Genomic DNA, 21,572 nt, shown 5'->3' with positions numbered 1-21,572 from the left:
TCTTTTTTTTCTCTGCCCCTGTTTTCCCTACCGACCCCAGACCATTTAAATTCGATTGTCTTTTTCCATTTCCTTGCCCTTGTTATGCGTGTTTTATATTGATTCCTGTTCCCACTTTGTAGCAACGTTTTTAATTTTTATATTGCAATTGTTTTTATCTTGTATTGCTATGTTTTAATCTTTGTAAGCCGCCTTGATCATCTTTTATGGAAAGGCGGGGTAAAAATAAAAATTATTATTATTATTATTATTATTATTATTATTATTATATGTAGACTAGAGACTTAAAATGAAAAAAATTAATTCTACTATTTTGCATTTTCAGGCTCGGATAGCATTTTTGCAAGGTGAGAGAAAAGGTCAAGAAAACTTGAAGAAAGATTTAGTAAGAAGAATAAAAATGTTAGAATATGCATTAAAACAAGAAAGGTATGTGTATTTTATTATTATTAACCTTTATTTATGAAGCACTGTAAATTTACACAGCGCTGTACATGCAATCTTTTTAGTTAGACGGTTCCCTGCCCTCGGGCTTACAATCTAAAAAGACATGACACAGAAGGAGAAGGGAGTGGTGGAGGGAAAGGGTAAGAGGTCCAGCAGTTCCTCTCTACCTCCAAGGCCTGGACCAAGGCAGATGGACTGGAGGGAGGGCTTGGCTTCATAATGGATGGTTAATCATTTTCCAGGGAAAATACCTACTCTCAAGTAGGATAATGCATATACAGTACATAGCAATACAGGAAATGGTTTGATAAACAGGCACCAAAAGAACATCAGATAGTAAGCGACAATTATGGAATTCCTGGGAAGGCTTCTCTGAACAGGATGGTTTTCAACTCCGTTTTGAAGCTGGTTAAAGAAGTGATGGCTCTTGCTTGTGGGGGAAGAAGGTTCCAGGAGTGAGGGGCAGCAAGTAAAAAGGGGCAAATCCGGGATGGGGCAGAGGAAATCCTGGGCTGAGACAGCAGACCTTGACTACCAGAACGGAGGGCCCTGGTGGGAAGGTGAGGAGAAAGAAGGTCCGATAAGTAAGGAGGGGCCAGTCCATGGAGGGCTTTAAATGTCGACAGCAGGAGCTTATACTGAATGCGGAAAGGGAGGGGGAGCCAGTGAAGGGATGACAACACAGGAGAGATGTGGTCAGAGCGGTGGGTGGAAGTGATAATGCGTGCAGCTGAATGCTGAACAGAGATTAAAGGACGGAGGTGAGAAAGAGGAAGCCCAGCCAGGAGGACGTTACAGTAATCAAGTCGTGAGATCACTAGGGCATGGACCAGGATCTTGGCAGTAGAGGCGGAGAGATATGGTCGGATTTTGGCAATATTGTACAAAAAGAATCTACAAGCCTTGGCTGTGGTCTGGATCTGAGGGATACACGACAGAGAAGAATCAAAGATAAAACCAAGACTGCGGGCTTGCTGGACTGGTTGAATAGAAATGTTGTCCACAGAGACAGAAAAGAAGAGTTGAAGGGTGGGCTTAGGAGGAAAGACAAGAAGCTCTGTCTTGGACATGTTGAGCTTCAAATGCCGATGGCGCATCCACTGTGAGACAGCTGTGAGGCAAGATGAAACTTGCTGTTCAAGCCTTGGAGAAAGGTCAGGGGCGGAAAGATACAGCTGGATGTCATCAGCATACAGATGGTAGGAAAAACCAAAAGAGCTAATGAGTTTTCCTAAGGACAGTGTGTAGAGAGAAAACAGAAGGGGACCCAGAACAGAGCCCTGGGGAACTCCAACAGATAAGGGAACAGGAGAAGAAGTCTGGCCCCCTGCAACTACTGCAAAAGATCTGGCAGACAAGTAAGATCTAAACCAGTTGAGAACAGAGTCTGAGAACCCAAGGTGAGAAAGTATATCAACTAGAAGACAGTGATCAACAGTGTCAAAGGCAGCAGACAAATCAAGAAGGATGAGTACAGAGTAAAGGCCATTAGCCTTGGCCTGTAAAAGGTCATTCGAAATCTTAGTGAGAGCTGTCTCAGTAGAATGCCTTGGGCGGAAACCAGACTGAAAGGGATCGAGGATGGAGTTGGCTTCAAGAAACTCAAGACCATGTGTACCATGTCAACTGAGAAATGCATATAGATATGGGTCTTTTTTTTTATCCTGGATGGGCCAATCTTACTTATCTGTTAGCTGAAGTACCTTGTCATGCATCAGTAATTTTTTAAATGATTATTTCTGGTGAAACTAGCATTCTTTCTTGCAGGAACCTAAGCAGTAATCTCACTAGCAGACCATCTTTTGGTTTGGAGATGGCAACTACGAATTCCTATGCTGAATTTTTTTACCATTGGTAGCTAAAATTGTCACATAATTTAGTTTTTTAAATCTGCATTGTTTGGATACATTTCAAAATACTTTAATTGAGCGAGTAATAATTTTGGACTTCGTTTTCTTGACAGTAATTTGTCCTATACTCTATTGCCAGAGACATGAGAAATAGAGGCTTAGTCTCCCTTATCAGGAATTCCCAAATCTGAAATACTCCAAAAACCAAAACTATTTTCATGGGTAGCTGAGACAGTGACACCTTTGCTTTCTGATGGTTCAGTGTACATAAACCATTTTTCATTTTTTAAACGTTTTAAAAATAAAGTTTTAAAAAGAATTATTAAAAAGTTATATGAAAATTACTTTCAGGTTATGTGTATAAGGTGTATATGAAAGATAAATGAATTTCGTGTTTAATCTTGTGTCCCATCTCCAAGATATCTTGTTATGTATGTATATATGAATACAGATATTCCAAAATCTCCCAAAATTCGAAATCTAAAATGGTTATGGTCTCAAGCATTTGGATAAGTGATGCTCAGCCTTTACTGGGACTTGGGCGGAATAGGCTTTGACATGAACACGAGAGGAATTATACCAAATTGTGACAGTACTTGCATACTGTATTAAACTTGTAAAAATGTGACATGTCCATTTGTTAGAAATACTTCTAGAAGCCACTATAGTGAATTTTGCATATCTAAGATCTTTGTCATAGATAAAGTGATCATGTCTGTTGCAAGTCGATATATAGTGACAAGAATTTGTAGGAATATGATCTTATAAAAAAACTTTTGATTCTTTAGAAAGGAAATGGAAAAAAATAAATTTCTGTCTGAAGTAGGGAATTGTTAATTTATACATCAGAAGTATTCCTGCTAGATTGAAAGTAATGGTATGTCATAGGAATTATTTTAAAATAGAAGAGCTGAAGTTTTCTAAATACAATGGGTGTTATTTTGTTTTGCAACATAGATAAAGTTAGCAAGAATATGATGAAAGCCCTCCATCCATTTAAAAGAAAATGATCAGAGAAATCTTTTCATTTTTCTCATTTTCCTAAAAAGAAAATAGGGAATGTTCATGTTTAAACAGTGTGTTGTTTTGTATTTTCCACCTTAATTTTACAGTTACATATTCCAAGACATTTTTGAAAGCTAATATAACAGAAACAAAAATGGAATGTTTAGCCTAGCTCAAGAGGAAAAAATGTATCAGTAAATATATTGTGAAATGACTTGTTTTGTGAAATGATTATATATAGTCCATCCTGTCCCATTGCATATATCTCAGAATTAAGTGCAGAGGAAGTGATGGGTTTTCATTTGCCATTTCAGAATATAAAATCCTCCCTGACTACATCCATACTGTACAGTGGGCCCTCCACATTCGCTGAAGTTAGGGGCATAGGACCCCCATGAAAGTGAAAAATATACCCAATAAAACCACTATTTTTATAACCTGAGAGAACACCTCTCTAGGAATCTCTAGCACAATACTGTGGTACGAGAAATTAACCAAAGTATCATGCTGGAGGAATGAAAAATACCTAGAGAAATGTTTTTTTGGGACTCTCTAGGTCCTCCTGTGTGAATCTATGGTCAATGTGCAGCAGAGTCACACCGGAGTACCTAGAAATTCTTAGAGAGAACATATTAATGATATCTGTGAATAATCAATTTCACAAAAGTCAAAGCTGTAAATGTGGAGGGGTCAGTTGTAGAAATAATGCAGTTTGAAACTGCTTTAACTGCCATGGCTCCATCCTTTGGAATCTTGGGATTTATAGGTTGTTTTGGCACTAGAGTTTTCTGACAGGAAAGGTTAATTATTTCACAAAACTACAAATTCCAGAATTCTATAGCATGGTAGTTAAAGCGGTGTCAAACTGCATTATTTCTGCAGTGCAGATGTGCCCTCTGTCATGTAAATATTTATATTTCTTGTTTCAGAAAGAGACAGTATTATTTTTCATATTCGATAATTATTTAGAATATAATTTTGTAGGACATTTGCAATATCATGTCAGTATGTTTTACAGCTGGTGAAATAAGACCATACTGTTTCCTTTGTACAGTAAGTGTGTCCTCCTTTTCTTTCCCCCACTTTAAATCTATTCAACCAGAAATGGTTTGGGTGGGCGTGTGTTTAGGGACATACTCAAATGTATTGGGTTACATCTAAAGCAGTTCTCATCCTAGGAATATTACTCAAAGTAACACTTCCCACTGCAGCCCTTTGTGCTAAAAAGCTTTTCCTGATATTGGAGACTTGCGACCAGATTCTCCATTTCTAAGTGTCTTTGTATGAGTGCTGCTTTAGATGTAACCCACTGGGAAAATGCGGAAATTTATACTGATGAAAATATTTTTGTTTTACCTTTTAAGGGCAAAATATCATAAACTAAAATATGGCACAGAACTGAACCAAGGTGACTTGAAAATGCCAACCTTTGAGTCAGGTAACAGTCTATTTGCCATTCTTGAATGTAGTTTACATTCTTCTATTGCTCATTTTTATATTAAGGGAAGTCTGCTTGCAACTTAGGTTAGTAGTATCCTGGTATATATCTGCAGCTAATGAATTCATTTCAGTACTAGCTTTTGTATGGCTTTTGTTTTATGGAGAGGAATTAATTTGTGATATCATTAATAAATATGGGTTAGTAATGATTGAGATACTTTTTGTAAAAGTACTCATTGCTCATTGTTAATTGCTAAATAATTGTGATATGGTAAGTTGTAGGTGATGTGTGAGAGATATGAAATATCTGCTTTTAAATGGCTTAAATGTGCAATCCATTTTAATCACAGGTTACTGAACGTTATCTGGGAGAAAGGGACAGCATCATTTTGCAAATTAAACTGTAATTTTGATTTTTATTGAGGAAATCATGAAGTGACTCTGTTGTCCCAGTAAGTTTGAGTGTTCAGAATGTGACCACAAGTTTATCAGTATGTTAGGTATTCTTCAAAGAAAAGAAGTTTTAAATACTTGTTCAGAAATGCTTGTATTAAATTAAGAAATTATTTATAAAATAAAATTAGAGAAAAACAGCTAAGGCAAAGGTAAGATTTTACCTTTTAAGAATTTCTCTGAGATGGAAGAGTAGGAATTTGCTAAACAGCATGAAAAGGGGAAGATGGGGAGCTACTGATAAGAAATAAAAAAGAAAATTGTCTGCAATGAGAAAGACAGGCAGTGGCATTATGAGGATTTAGTGAACATAAACCTCTTTTCCTAAACAAAGAGAAAATCAGAATTATCTTGTTAGGGTCTGATTGGACAACAATCTCCAATGTTAATTTAAAAGAGAAATTTGAAATATCGTTTTAACCACTGAGTTTAGAAAATGAACAAACAAGGAACCACTGATACTACCGTATTTACTCGTGTACAAGTCGACCTCATGTATAAGTCGAGGTCAACTTTTGGGGCCAAAAATATGGATTTTTATATGACTTGTGGATACGTCGAGGGTGTGCCCTCCTCAGCGTCTCCCTCACTGGGCTTTCCTTGCAAAAGAAGCCCAGCCAGGGAGAGGCTTCTAGGCAATCATGAAAAGGTAAATGTGAATGTGAATGGAAGTAACTTGAATAAAAGCGCTCCTCAGGCAGGCCCCTTCGCTGAGGAAAGGGCCTCGCCCAGGAGCAGCTTTGGGGAAGGTGATTGCCCTCCCCAGCGTCTCCTCGGCAAGGCTCCTTTCCCAGGGAAGGGGCCTCACCCAGGAGAGGCTTTGGGGAAGGCGATCGCCCTCCCCGGCATCTCCTCGGCAAGGCTCCCTCCCTAGGGAAGGGGCCTCGCCCAGGAGAGGCTTTGGGGAAGGCGATTGCCCTCCCCGGCATCTCCTTGGCAGGGCTCTTTCTCTGGGGAAAGAGCCTGGCGGAAGAGAGGCTGCAGGGCGCGCGATCGTCCCCCTCGCTGGGTTTTTCCTGTTGGAGGGAGCCGAGCCAAGGGGGGGCTGCGGGGCAATCGGTCACCCTTGCCAGCGTCTCCCCAGCTGGGCTATCTCTTGCAGAGGTAGCCCGGCTGGGGAGAGGCTTGGTCAAAGTACCGCATTGCCCTGTAGATAAGTCGACCTGCGATTTTGGGGCAAAAATTTCTCAATTTATAGTCGAGTATATACGGTAGGTATTAGTAGGTAGATGTGTGTGTATATATTGATTGAATGTTGTTATAAAAGTTATTCTCCAGGAAAAAGAGACATTGAAAATAAAAGAAAAAAGAAGATGAGCAGGAGTAGGGCAAGTGAAGCAGTCTTTCCTGCACTGTAGCGTTTTAGGCTGCCAAAAGGAGAATTATTGTTTGAATATTTCCTGTGCAAAAACAAACATTCATGTTTGCATATTGGAAGGAAGTTTTAGTATAACTTTGCAGATACTAGCTTTCTGATATATAATGACTTATCTAGTATGCCTTTATAAATGTACGCTGCACCCGCGTTATATGTGGGCACATTTTACATGGCTTCCAGCATATTCTGGGAGTCGCGATGGAAGTGAGGAAGGCGCACGCCAGAAGGAAACAATAGCGCACGCTGCCGCCACACCTCCACAGGCACAAGCCCCATTCATTTGAATGGGGCTTGAGCATCCGTGTTTTTTCCTTTACATGAGGGGATCTGAAACGGATTCCCCGCATAAGGGAAGGGCGGACTGTATATATTGTTTGAATTGAAATGGTAACAAAATACACTTTACCACACTGTTTTTATATACTGTCCGCCCTCCGTATCTGTGGACTTGCCATCCACGGATTTCAGCATCCATGGACGGCAAGCCCACTGGGGGGTGGAGGAGGAGGCAGTAGGAAGAAGAGGAAGGAGCAGGAGGAAGGAAGAGCAGGGGAACAGGAGGAATAGGCGGCAGGGGGAAGTAAGAGAAGGAACAGGAGGAAGAAGAGGAAGAGCGGAGGCAGAGAGGGAAGAGGAAGAAGAAGAAGAGGAAGAGCGGGTGGGTAAGAGGAGGAGGAGGAAGAGCAAGGAAGTGGAGGAAGAGCAATGAAGAGGAGGAAGAACAGCAGTGGCGGCAATGAGGAGGATAAGAACAGGTGGGAGGAAGAGGCAGAGGGGGGCAGCTGCCCACCGCAGCAAGGTGAGCTTTGGTGGGGCGAAGTCCCATTAGCCCCAGTGGTGGCCGTGCCACCATTGAGGACAATGGGATTTGAGCATCCGTGGATTTTGGTATCCGCGGGGGGGGGGATCCAGAACGGATCCCCCTGTGGATCCCAAGGGCTCACTGTATTTACATTTTTTGAAAGTATACTTTGAAAAGTGCTAGCCTGGTATACTGGTTTTGGTGTTCTGCAGACTGGGATTTTGGAGACAAGCTTTCCACACTTAGCCATTCAAAAACCGAATCGCCTTGGGTAAGTCACACTCTCTCATCCTCAAAGGGCAATGGCGAAAAAACCCTGAACATATCTTGCCAAAAAACGTCCAAGCCTTAGGGTTGCCATAAGCTGGAATGGAATGTGGTATGGAAGGCATACAACAACAATACTTGGATGCATGAACTGAAATTAAATTTATTTTCAGTGGAAGTCTTTAGTGCATGCTTAAAAATGTGAGTCTGAACATTCAGATAAGTTTAAGGGGCCCAGGAAGAGCATTGTGGATCTTTCTTTCCCATATTGGGAATAAGACAGGGTATGAATTAAATCAGTGATTCCAGTTTGGAACCAAGTGGTTCATGGAAACAATCAAACAAAAATGACCTTGGAATAGATGCTTAAGGGAGGAGAATTTGATTTGTTAAAATAAAAAGAGAAAGTTATTAAGAGATGTATGATGTTCTCCATATGACAGCCGGAATAAGACCTGTAAAAAGTGTTTCTTTACATTTCAGAAGAAACCAAAGATACAGAGGTTCCTACAATACCTCATAATAGTCAGCTAACCTGGAAGCAAGGCCGACAGTTATTAAGACAGTAAGTGTTAATTTGTATACTGTCCCCCCCCAATACATTGAAGAATTAATGTATAAATCTCCCCCCCCCCCCATTATGGGATGTAACAATGTGAATATTTGGGGAATCATGAATTAAGCTGCCTCATATGATAATGGGATGATGATAATTATAATTATAATCTTAACACCAATCAAAAGGGCGGACAACTTGTTCAGACAACTTCATGAAATCTGTTTGGCTTTCATGTTTGTATAGGAAGATAATCTTTTTTTTTCTTCTCAGGTATCTTCAGGAAGTTGGTTACACAGATACAATATTGGATGTACGGTCACAGAGGGTGAGGTCTTTACTTGGGCTTTCCAGTTCAGAACCAAATGGCTCAGTAGAGACAAAAAATTTGGAACAGATTCTTAATGGAGGAGAATCTCCAGCATCAAAACAAAAGGGACAGGACATGAAAAGGTAGGCAATGCATTTTGCTTGGTTACAAAATTGGTGTGACAGAACCCTGTCCAGGCTGCCCCCACAATTGCAACCCTTGGACTCCCATCTTTCAAATGGCCCCTTTACCCTCAAGATCCTGCCCTGGATCTGGTAGTTCAGCCTCAAGGTGATCACTGCTATGATTGAACAAGTGGATATGTTGATCAGTGAGTTCCCAGTGGTAAGCATGTGTAATCCCCTTACCAATAATTAAAAGGAATTGTCAGGCTCAGTTGCAGAAAATAAACACGTAAAAAAATTGTTATATAACAAAAAAACCTGAACTCTTTTCTCGTTTGCAGCTCTGAAAACCCTATTCACCCTGTCTCTGACTACCCTAGTGCCTGTCTACCGCTTTAGCAGACAAGTGTAACCTTTTCCCCGTTTCTGTGATTGGCTGGGTCTAACTAGGCTTGCCCTTGTAAAATTTCTCTTTACAAGTGGTTACAAGATATTTAATAGAAATCCAATTACAATTACATAGTCCATTCTTAAAAGTACACTACACTTTTATTGTACTTTGCCAAATAAAACCAATAAGAGAATCCTTTGGACTTACATCACTATCATGAGTGAGCTCATTTTTACCTGTACCGTCTAATCTGAAATGAGTGCGCATATATATATATATATATATATATATATATAGGTCTCTGTACTCAGTGCATAGGGGAAAAAATCTGCAATTATCGACCTGGAACAAAAACAAACCTGTAATGTTTATAAATTATGGAAATTTGCATATATTTGCTGGGGTATTTTATAATTCTGTTTTTGTTAATTTTATAAGAAGCTAACCAGATTACTGTACTCTGATCTTATGGCAATAGATATTGAATTGCTTTATTTTAAAAAGATGTATTAGAGAATATCTACATATTTAAAGTATTAGCTGATATTTGATTCTACTGGCTTCTGATATAAGTGCTGGAGTTTCTGTGTTTGTGTGATATTGTAGCATTGATCTATTAGAAGCAACATACAGTAATGCTGATTTCAGGTGTCTGCTGCTTTATATAATATTTGAATTTAAAATACAGATAGCCTTCCCTCTTTGCAAATAACTACAGTATTTTCCGATGTACAAGACAAATTTTTAACCCATGAAAATGTTCTTCAAAGTGGGAGGTCGTCTTATACGCCGGTTTAAGCCCCGGCCTGCTCCCACCTTCCCAGGCCCAGGCCTCCGCAGAGGCCTGGAAGCTGTGCAGCCGCAATCGCAGCCGGGCTGCTCCCTCCTTCCAGGCCTCTGAGGAGGCTGAGGCCTCCGCAGGGGCCTGGAAGGAGCGCGTGGCCTCCACGATTGCGGCAATCGCGGCCGGGCTGCTCCCTCCTTCCTGGCCTCTGAGGAGGCTGAGGCCTCCACAGGGGCTTGGAAGGAACCCGTGGCCCCCGCTATCGCGGTCGGGCTGGCCCTCCTTCCAGGCCCCTGAGAAGGCCGAGGCCTCCGCTGGGGCCTGTAAGGAGCCCGTGGCCCCGGTGATCGCGGCCGCGCTGCTCCCTCCTTCCAGGCCCCTGAGGAGGCCAAGGCCTCAGCAGGGGCCTGGAAGGAGCGCGGCCGGTGTGAGCACCACTGGTCTGCTCCCTCCTTGGATTTGGAAGAGGGGTAGTCTTATACAGCGAGTATATCCCAAATAAGAATTTTAACAAGAAAAGTTGGGGGTCGTCTTATACACCCAGTCGTCTTATACGCCGGAAAGTACGGTATCATGTCCTTAGCTATGGTTGCCTTTTCAGTGTGATTTATTTAGGGTTCCTTGTGTATTACCAGAGAAAAGGTGGAACTGCAAGTAAGCAAGGTGATAAGCAAATATACATTTATATAAATAATGAGAAAATTTATACACAGATTAATAAGGTTGGCTTTCAATCTTAAGCATATTGCAAAAAGGATAAGCAGCAGCAGTTAAAATACAGATGTACAAACATCATTGTGAAAAAGTTCATGATTCTAATCTAAATAAACAATGTTATACTTACATTGATTTACAAACATTAACAGGTATTGATTAATTCTTCTTTTTTCCAACTAGTAACTAAGATTTCACAGCGCTATGCTGAGAACCATGTCATGGCAGGGTTAGATGAGTAGTTTAAGGAACTTGCTCTGCCCGAGTCTTAAAGTTCATGTTATTTCGTATTCAGGTTTTTTTTTAAATGATACAACTGGCCCTTGGTACTCACTGGGGTTTGGTTCCAGAACCTCCTATGGATACCAAATTACATGGATGCTGAAGTCCCTTGATATCCTGTGGGATAGTAAATTGGTGTCCTTTATATAAAATGGCAAAATCAAGGTTTGCTTTTGGGGAAGTTTTTTTTTAAATATTTTCACACCATAGATGGTTGATTCTATGGATAAGGAGAGTCAACTGTACTTGTAAACATTCTGATTTCAGCAAGGTAAATTGAACACTATTAAGCTTTCTCCTTCTCTCCTCCACACTGCTGAAAAGTCTGTTTTGAGTTGTTTCTTGACCTTCCAAAGCAGAATTTGAAGACTTGAAATTAACCCAATCTTTTTATTCCTAAGGACCTGGAGCTATTTGCTGATAATGATAGACTGTACTATAATTTCTTCTACAGGAATCCTGGAGATGTTCTTGAAACATTTAATTTCTTGGAAAATGCAGATGATAGTGATGAAGAAGAAGAGAGTGATATGATTGAAGATATTGCAGAAGGAAAAGAGAAACACAGGATAAACAAAAAACACAAAGTAATTTTATTTTTTAAAACTGTTTTCTGAACAGCCAGCTGTGTATACAAGTTGTTGGGTGAGATCATCGTTGTGTCTGTCTTCTTACTGCTACAGTCTGGTTATTATTTGTTCCATTTAAAATACACAGCCAAGAATGCTACAGATACTTATTGTATATTCTTTGCATCAGTTTTAAGAGTTTAAAATCATAACAGTTCGAATGCTTAATATACTTTTAAGGCAAAGCAAATTGCAAACGATCAGAACAAATACATAGCTTATTGAAATGTGGACTCTAGAGAGCTATTTCTTAGACTATTGAGAGGCAGTATGATGTTACTAGTGAGGGACTGGAAAAACCCTGGTTCAAATCTCCACAGAGCTACAAAGCTTACTGTCGGTCAGCATGACCTGCCTTCTGTGGTGAATATAAAATAGAGATGTGGGAAACCACATACACTGCTTTAAGAAAAGGTGGACTGTAAATAAATACATTTTCTGCATAGCCCAGCTGTAAGTGCCAATCTAAATTCCCAGCAAAAATGATTTCCCATGTTAGCTCTGCCAGACTTAATGAATATCCAGAGGCAGCTGGCTCTGTAGAGAGTTGTTTTTGGTGGTAGCAACAAGGAAGGAAAGAAGGGAGAATACAAGGAAAGTGGTGGGAGGGGAGGAGAACAGATGCTGAGTAGCAAGGATTGGGATGGAGGAGTGTAGTGGGAACAAAGAGGAAATGAGAAAAATGGGGAAGGGAAGGAAAGAAGGTGGAAGACAAGGGCGATGGAAAAGAAGGGGCATTTTAAGATGGCAGCAAAGTTTTATAACTTTTGGGAATCTTCTGTAAAGTTCTTCAATAATCTGGAATATTCAGCAATTATCTAAAAGTTGATATGCAGGTTAAGTCTGCCTTACCTAAAATCCTTGGGACCAGAAGTGTTCAATTTCAGAGATTTTCTGATTTTGAAATGTTTGCATATACATAGTGAAATATCTTGGAAATGGGACTCAAAGCTAAACATGAAATTCATTTATGTTTCGTATACACCTTGTACACATAGCCTGAAGGTAATTTTATACACAATATTTTTAATAATAATTGTCTGTGCAATTTTGGCTTTTGAAATTCTGGATAAGGGAGACTCAATGTGTATTATTGAATTATTTAGAAAAGTAATAATTTGTTTTGAAAATTTTCAGATTCTTAAGAGAATAATCTTTTGGTGAATATTCTGATTGTAACCTTGTTCTCAGAGAATCATCCCATATCACTGATATAAGATAACAGGATCTCTCATCATTAATAGAGACTCATTTTTCAATTTTTCTGCATTCATTCTTAAATGACCTCTCAACACTACTTGTTTTAAAATGGCTGTGGATGTATTCTCTTTATTTGTTTTGGGTTGGCTTTTTTGGAAAAAATAAATTACATATTTTTAATTTAGAAGTTGCATAAAATACCATCACAGTTATTGCATTAAATGAGCACCATAATATTATTGTTATATGAATGTCAGTAATTGTTGGCAGCATAAATTATGCTGTTGTGAACTTCTTAATTCTACATATATGTCTCCTAGCTCAAATTCCTGCTCCCTAGTATGATCTGCAGATACCACAGCCATCTTACTCAGGACATCTCATCTTACTATATTGGAATATGTACATTTAGCACACCTCTTTCCTTCTCTTTATTTTAATTAATAAAGTTAGGCGTCTTGTGCCACTATGGTAAGAGAAATATACCAAGTAGCTATCTTCAGGAAGATGGATGAAAAAACTTTTATCTTTTTAAATACATTGTCCTTAATGATAATAATATCACATTTGACTTGCAGATAGGAAATGAAGGGCTTGCAGCTGACCTTACTGATGATCCAGACACAGAAGAAGCCTTGAAAGAATTTGATTTCTTAGTAACCGCAGAAGATGGAGAAGGAGCTGGAGAAGCACGGAGTTCGGGGGATGGGACAGAATGGGGTAAGAAGGCAGACAACCATAAAGTAAAATTTAAAGATAACAATGCTTTTATATATATATATATACACATATATTTATCAGAATAAAAAAAATTAGTAGATTATTGTGATATTCAGATCTTGTAAGCAATGGGAAGGGAAAAAAAAGAATAGACTTCATGTTGCTTAACTGCACCTGAGTCTATTCAGTATGGTTTCGGTTTCTGGTTTATTCTGTTTTCCTTTGTGTCCTATTTCTTAGGAATTTTTAATTTTTTTTAGAAATTAAGCATGATTAATAGTTGACATTTTATTTCTTATTTTCTACTAAATGTAATCTTTCTGCTTACAGAAATAAATATTGCAATCAACTTAGTGCTTTTAAAAAAATATATCTGTTTTGAATTTAATATACTATATCATTGTTTTTGGTGAGGTGTTCTAAGACAAACTAATACTTTACAAAGCAGTAGTTGAAAACCAGTACAGTTTCCTGTTGGCAAAATTTGCAACTAATTGTTCTGAATTAATCTAACATGATTATTCTAGAAAATTTTAGAATAATTATTCTTGTCCAACATATAGTGAAATATTAAACCGTGCTGTAATATAAAGAGTAATATTCTGGGTTCCATCAAAACATGCTTACTTGGAAGTTTCATTGAAACTAATGGGACTTGTGATCCTATGTTCAGGGGCACAGCATCAGTTTTAATTCAAAATATAGTATCATAAATGAAAATTAATATGCATGTATAATAATATAAAGCATTCTTTTTGTTGCAAAACAGGTCTGCTTTTCTAAACTTTCAAACATGCACACTAAACAAAATCTCTAAATTGGTGCTTTTGTAAATCATGAGTAGGTGAGAAGGATTTCCATAACAGCTTCATAATTTGAATTTAATTTTACCACGTGGATGAAATTTTGACCAATTAAATTTGCAATCCTTTTCTGCTACAGTGACATTAGTCCATTTAAAGAGCACATGGGCCTGAGTAAGTTGAAAGAATGCATTTTCACATCCTGTCTGTACATTGCCCTGGCCTGTTATAAAGTCCAGATAGTTCTCTGACAGTAAGAAATGTGTTGGGTGATGTAGAACAGTTCGGTCAGTTGGCAAAGCGATAGGGCCTGTAGCCTCAGTCGAGGTTTGTGTTCTTGTATGCTAATAGGTAATGATTGCTGTAAAGGCACTTCATCAACAGATCTTAGACCAGTGGTTCTCAACCTTCCTAATGCCACGACCCTTTAATACAATTCCTCATATTGTGGTGACCCTGAACCAATGGTCTCGGTTCCTAAGGCCATCAGAAATTTGTATTTTCTGATGGTCTTAAGTGACCCCTGTGAAAAGCGGTCGCAACCCACAGGTTGAGAAACACTGTCTTAGACTAAAGAGTGTGTTTGCATATTGTGCCATCAAAGCACAGGAAAATAATCACATGTTGCTTGAAATTTCTTCTTGGCTATTGATCTTCAGAGGGATCAGGTAGCTTCTTTTGCATTTTTAAATGATGCATCAAGCCCCATATTAATTCCAGTTATTAGAGCACAGTTGTGGGTTCACCCTCAGTGAAACATGGTAATTCTCATAGATGGTTGTGGACCATCCCTCTTCTGCTTCACATGTATTTGTTTGTTTAATTTAGGGGTGTGCATTGTGGTCCTCCAATATTGGATTTCAAGTTCAATCATTCAGCATTGACTATGCTGGCTAGTACCGTTGGGGGTTATTGTCCAACTATCTATAGAACTATATATTGCTCATCCCTGATTTCATGGCTGATTTCTAGCCAAAAGAAGAGGGAAATAAAGATAGTGTTTGTTCTTGCATAGCTTGTTCACTTGAAGCTAAAGTCATGTAATACATGTTATTGAGAGCTGGACTTTGAGAGCTTGTTCATTTGTTATTTCTCCTCCTCTTTTTGCTGAAATCAGGAATAGTCCCTAGGCCTATGTGCATTTTCATAATAGATTGATAGTACCAAGTAAGGAACAAGTTTCTTCTCTTGTTTCAACATAACTAGGTTTGCACAGGTTCTCCCAATTCTCACAACAGTAAGACAGGAAAAAGAGGAAGCATGTGCCCTCTCCTAGGTTCATAATGGGCATTATCTTGAAGGTTGGGACATTATCAGTCTACACCCATGATGGTGAACCTATGGCACGCGTGCCACGGGTGGCACGTGATGCCATTTCGCCAGGCACGGGGCAAGGAAGAAGACGAAAGAGGCACGTGCATGCCTGTTTTGCCTCCTCCCTGACAATTTTGGGCCTCCCACTGTCTTCGGGAAGCCAGAAAATGGTGTTCAGGAGAAGGAGCCAGAGGCGTGCGCGGCTGGCTCCTCCTCCCAGCCCTCTCCTGGCCCCTCCAAGACAGTTGGAGGCCAGGAAAAGGGCGAAGGCAGGAGGAGCAACCGGTGCGTGCCAGTAACTCCTCCCCAGAGACCTTTTCCGGCCTCCAGCTATCCCCAGAGAGATAGCTGGGGGCCAGGACAGGTCTGTGGAGGAAGAGGAATGGGCTGCATGCCCAGTCCTCTTCCCCCTCAACTTCCCTTTCCTCCTCGGAGCCTGTTTGGGCAGAGGAAAGGCCCGGGGTGAAGAGGCCTGGGTCGCGTGCCCAGACCTCTTCCCGCCAGCTTCTCTTTCCTCCGGCCGAACAGGCCCCTCGGAGCCCATTCGGGCAGAGGAAAGGCCCGGGGAGGAGAGGGCGGGCAGATGCCTCCTCCCCCTGGGGGCTTCTCCAGTCCTGAGGTGTCCTTCGGAGGACTCCTCAGGTGTGGCGAAGCCCCGAGGAGAGGGGCAGGGGCCGCCGGCTTCCCCCTCCTCCTGCCCCGGGGCTTCTCCAGTCCTGAGGTGTCCTTTGGAGGACACCTCAGGTCTGGTGAAGCCCCAAAGAGAGGGGCAGGGCCGCAGTTCCATTGCTCCTCCCCCCACGGGCCCTTACTGGACCCCAGCTGTCTCTGAGAGACAGCTGGAGGCCGGAAAAGGGTGTGGGGAAAGCCCCGCCCCCAGAGGATGGAAGCCCCGCCCCTGGCACACAGCCCCACCCCGGAAAGTGGAAGCTCCACCCCCGGCACAGCAAACCAAAACGGTTCACCATCACTGGTCTATACTGTCTTGTGAACAAATCCACAGACCAGTTATCATCAAGACGTACTTTATTGTGCAGGAAACAAAGCTAATACAGTTGCTTTTAAAAGCGAATACTTTTGCTTTTGCATGTACTCTATATGTCCAGGGGAGTGCTGATTTTTTTAATGTTTATATATTTTGAGTAGCACCTGAATGCTAGACACTCATAGAAGTAAGTAAGTGTAGTAAAACTTTGTTCTAAGTAAGTGAATGTTGTTGCAGTCCTCAGAAGTCAGTCTTGGACCCTGCTTACTAATAGGTTCACTAAACAGAACATATTGGTCCATGGCCATCATATGGAGTGGAAGTGATCTGTCACCACTTCAAATTTAAGGCCAGAATTCATGAAGGCATTTACTAATGTGTAACCTACAGTTAGATGTTTGTGACTGGCTTGCGTTCACAATTGCTATGTATTTACTAGTTTAGGATATACATAGGGGTCATGAATGTCTACAAGTCTTCATTTACTGGGCAGATGCCACTGCAAGTGACATGGGTCTGTTCCTCTGTTGACAATGAAACAGCTGATTGACATTTCCATCACCAAAACCCTTGCACAAATGATCTCCTGTGACACCAGTCACAAATATATAACTTTAGGTTGTTGTTAGCTGACAAATGGCTTGGTCCCTCCATCACTCAGTACAGGCGATAGGGGTGGGGAACCACATGTTTCACCCTGTTGTTTACAGTGGCTGTTACCCAGTAAGTGAGGACTGAGGCTGGAAGACATGATGTAATAATAATAATAAATTTTATTTGTATACTGCTTTTCCAAAGATCAAAGCGGTTTACAGTCGATAAAACCAAGTACAACACATCTCATAAAAATCCATATTACAAATATACAATATATAACACTAAAAACTCCAACACAATCATTCAAAGGGTAAAGCAGAGAATCGATGGCAACAAAATACACAGCTTCATTCTTCAGGGGGGAAGGCTTGACAAAAGAGAAGGGTTTTCAATCTCTTTTTAAATGTTTCTCGGGGGGTCGTCAGATGGAGCTCCTCGGGAAGATTATTCCACATCCGCGGGGCCGCCACTGAAAAGGCCTTTTGCGAAGTGGAGACATATTTGGATGAAGGGACTTCCCGGATGTTCTGAGTGTGCGGGGCGGATTATATGGGGGGACGCGGTCCCTCAAGTAACTCAGGCCCAAGCCATATAGGGCTTTATAGGTAATAACCAACACCTTGTATTGCACTCGGAAGCGAATGGGCAGCCAGTGAAGATTTTTCAGAATGGGTGTTATATGGTCAAACCTAGATGCCCCGGCCACCAGTCTGGCTGCCATATTTTGTACTAACTGTAGCATCCGAGCTTGGTACAAGGGTAGCCCCATGTAGAGTGCATTACTGAAATCTAAGCGAGAGGTTACCAGAGCATGTACCACAGTTTCAAGGTCCCTTTGGCCCAGGTAGGGTCACAGTTGGCGTATCAACCGAAGTTGATAGCAAGCACTTCTGACCGTCCCATCTACTTGAGATGTCAACTGCAGGGACGAGTCCAGAAGTACTCCTAAACTGTGAACTTCGTCCTTCAGGGGAAGTGTGACCCCATTCAGGACAGGTGGATAAATTTCCTTCCCCGGGCCTGGGGAACCTATCACCAGTACTTCCGTTTTCTCTGGATTCAGACTGAGTTTGTTTTCCCTCATCCAGCCCATTACCGACTCCAGGCAGGCATTCAGAGGAGAGACGCCATCCTTAGTCACTGAATCAGTCGGAGACACAGAGAAACATATTTGGGTGTCATCAGCGTACTGATAACACCGTGCCCCGTGCCTCTGGATGATCTCTCCCAGCGATTTCATGTAAATGTTAAACAAAGTGGGGGACAGAATCGCTCCATGAGGGACACCAGATGTCATTTCCCTCTTAGAGGAGCAAGTGTTCCCCAACTGCACCATCTGGAATCGGCCAGAGAGGTAGGAACGGAACCACTGGAGCACAGTGCCCCTGATGCCCAACTCTCTCAGGCATTCCAGAAGGATACCGTTGTCAATGGTATCGAAAGCCGCTGAGATGTCCAAAAGCACCAACAAGGTCACACTTCCCCTGTCGATGCCCATGTAGCCATGTATCTAAACTAGTTATACATTCATAACTGGCATAGTGGCCCAAGTGTGCCAATACTGATAATCTTAACATAAATAACAAGGTACCAAATATAAATAACAGCATACAAGACTCAGTGTTTTCAGCGGAACTTCCATGTAATATGTTTTATAGTTTGGGTGTAAATGCTTGTTTGTCAATTCTTTGATTGACCTAAGCCATATTCATTCCTTCAACATGCAAGCAGACGAGCACCTTAGCTCTGCTGTCCATCATTGCTTTCCTTATGTTTGAAGAAGTGATTGGCACAATGGAGGACTTACCTTTAAGGTCCATTGTAGCAAAGCAGCAGTCCAAGAAAGACAATTTCAAGTGCCACCCAAATGAGGCAAGGGATCATATGTTCATTTGAGTGATTCAGTATCCTGATCCCTATATCCTCCTCTTGAGTTCTTTGCAAAACTGAGAAAAACAGGAAAAAGAAGATTCCCAAAAGGAAATAGAATCTTGCCACCAGAAGGATGACTCCTTCTCCTTGGCTAAAGTGGACCTTCATGATGATAATAATAATAGTAATAGTAATAATAATAATAATAATAATAATAATAATTTATATACCGCTGTTCCAGCAGATCAAAGCGGTTTACAGAAGTAATTTAAAAATACATATCTCAGTATATCACAATTACACATTCAATTCAATACAATTTTTAAGATCTACATACAACAACAAGCATAAAATCTATCAATCGCAGAATCTATCAGTCGGATCCTAAAATGAACTTCCATCAAGGAATAACGTATTACAAAGAGTCAGGAGGGTATGCTAGCCGGAAAAAATGAGTCTTCACGGCCTTCTTAAAGGCGTCCAAAGTAGAGCTGAACCGGATTTCATCTGGAAGTTTGTTCCAGAGCGTCGGAGCTGTCGATGAAAATGTCCTTTGGTGAGTTGTTGTCAATCTCACCTTAGGGTACTCATTGGAGTATGATAAGTACTCCAATGTGCCATTCTCAGCCTGCAGAAGAGCTATTTAGGAAAGTGACCTAACCAATCCCTGGGAGGGACTGTAGCAAAAGAAGATAATTAAAGAGAAACAACAAGCTGTAGCAACCTGCAACCAAAGGATGCCTGAGTTGAGGCAAATTTCTCCAGTCTGGAATGTTTGGCAAAGGTGGAAGGAATGACCCAGGTGGTGGCTCTACAAATTTCCATGGTGTATCTACTAAAGATTTTGAGAGCCCTCTTAACATCCAGTTTATGCCATTGTTGTTCTAAAGGATAGACTGGATGTGGGCAAAAGGAGGGTAAAATGAGTGGCTGTGAGACACGGAAATAAGAACTTACTTTTGACAAGAATCCTGGATCAAGCCAAAGATAAATTGTCTGAACTTCAAACTTGCAACAAGACAGCACTGACAGTTCCGAGTCCCTACTAGCTGAAGTAACAGCTATCAGGAGAGAATACGAAGGGGAACAAATAGTGAACAGCTACTCGAGAGTATAGGAGGGAGGCCCCTTGCAAAAATCTCTTCACATAAGGGTGCGAAGAGAGGGTACACTCATGATTATGTGATAAAATGGATGCCAAGGCATCAGTCTGACACCTGAATGTATTGAATTTCAGACCAGTTTTCAGACCTGTTAATATAAATTCTCAGGTTTCCTTTACAGCAGCTGTGAGGGGAGAAATGGCTGACCTGCAAGCCCATCTCAGAAAAGCCTTTCAGGTGGTCTCATAGATTGCAGTCATGGAACTCCTCCTAGAGGCTAAACTTGTGTTCACTATGGCGGGTTATAAACCGCCGCTTTGCGGCGATCTTCCGCCGCCGCTGTTTGCTCCGTGAGGGAGCCGCTGCAGCCAAACCGCGCGGCTCCGTTATGGAGCAAAAAAGAAGCTCCAAAATGGAGCTTATTTCCGCGGCGCAGCTATGACGCCACGAGGTGCTGCTGGCGCACTCGCGACGTCATAGGCGCCACGACAAGACGTAAACATGGCGGCGGCCGTCTGGAACAGCCTCCGCCAAAAAATACGTAGTGACTACGTATTAGGGTTAGGGGGGTGCGGAAGCACCGCACCTTCCTAACGCGAATACGTAGTCACTACGTATTTTTTGGCGGTCTGTAACCCGCCTAAGTTATGTGAATAACTAGCCCTCATGTAAAATCTTCTTTCACTTGTCAGGCAGCTAGGTGCAGCCAGCATAGATCTGGGTATAGAATGGGTACTTGGATGAGAAGATTGGGCTTGATTGGAAGGAGAATAAGGTTCTGAGTTGCTTGAGCTAACAGATAGGAGAACAGATTGGTCTGCAGGAACCAAAAAGTGCTATGAAAACCACTGATGCTCTCTCCTGACAGATTTCTCAGAGTACCCTGGAGATGAAAGGTATCAAGGAAGGGGGGAAGCATATAGGAGAACTGGAGGCCAGGTTGTTTGCCATGAGGGAATAAAACCTGGTGAATTACTTGGGAAGCTTGTGATTTGTATCTGATGTGAATAGATCAACCTGGAGACAACCAGGTATGACTGTATTTGTTGGAAGATTGTCATGCCTACAGTCCATTCCCTAGATACAATGTTCAGGGAGCCCTGGATGTGTTGGGCTGATGTGGAGTCCTTGCGCAGGAAAGAAAATTATGAGCCTCCTTGTATTGTATAGGGATAAGGAGCAAAAACAACCTTGTCTGATCAGATAAGATTTGGCTATTCAGTTGTCCAGCTGGACAGGGATCTACATATCTTGAGATCCTATTGAAAGTGAATGAGTGCTAGTTTGATGGCCCATAGCTCTAGCCAATTGATGCTGTGGGAGAGTTGTGTTCCATTCTAGACCCCCTGAGCTGTGTGGTCCTTGAAACGTCCCCCTAACTCAGGTGAGTCTGTGGTGAGGACTTCCCTGGGAGGTCCTACAACAGAATTGCTATTAATAGGTTGAGAGTGAAGGGACAGCCTGGTTTCCCTGATGAGATGTAGCCTGGTGCAAAGTTTATTATGTGAGACTGAAAGGGGTGTAGGAGTCATTGATTGGGGCAAG

General features: G+C 41.4%; 1 protein-coding gene across 3 annotated transcripts in view; it reads left to right on the top strand.

Annotated features, from left to right (window-relative positions):
* The window catches only part of STRN3 (striatin 3), a 64,810-nt gene that overhangs the window by 20,046 nt on the left and 23,192 nt on the right, over positions 1–21,572 (top strand). For all 3 annotated transcript variants that reach the window (XM_089522056.1, XM_089522055.1, XM_089522054.1), the window contains exons 2-7: positions 326–429; positions 4,667–4,740; positions 8,126–8,207; positions 8,472–8,651; positions 11,259–11,391; positions 13,212–13,353. In XM_089522056.1, coding sequence (XP_089378182.1) covers positions 326–429; positions 4,667–4,740; positions 8,126–8,207; positions 8,472–8,651; positions 11,259–11,391; positions 13,212–13,353 — 715 coding nt within the window. The remainder of the gene's footprint in view (positions 1–325; positions 430–4,666; positions 4,741–8,125; positions 8,208–8,471; positions 8,652–11,258; positions 11,392–13,211; positions 13,354–21,572) is intronic.

This window comes from Sceloporus occidentalis, unplaced genomic scaffold (genome assembly GCF_023333645.1).
Source record: "Sceloporus occidentalis isolate IW3139 unplaced genomic scaffold, rSceOcc1.0.p SCAF_4, whole genome shotgun sequence".
Taxonomy (NCBI): Eukaryota; Metazoa; Chordata; class Lepidosauria; order Squamata; family Phrynosomatidae; genus Sceloporus; species Sceloporus occidentalis.
The sequence above is the reverse complement of the archived record's forward strand: the minus strand, read 5'-3'. Positions and strand labels throughout refer to the sequence as shown.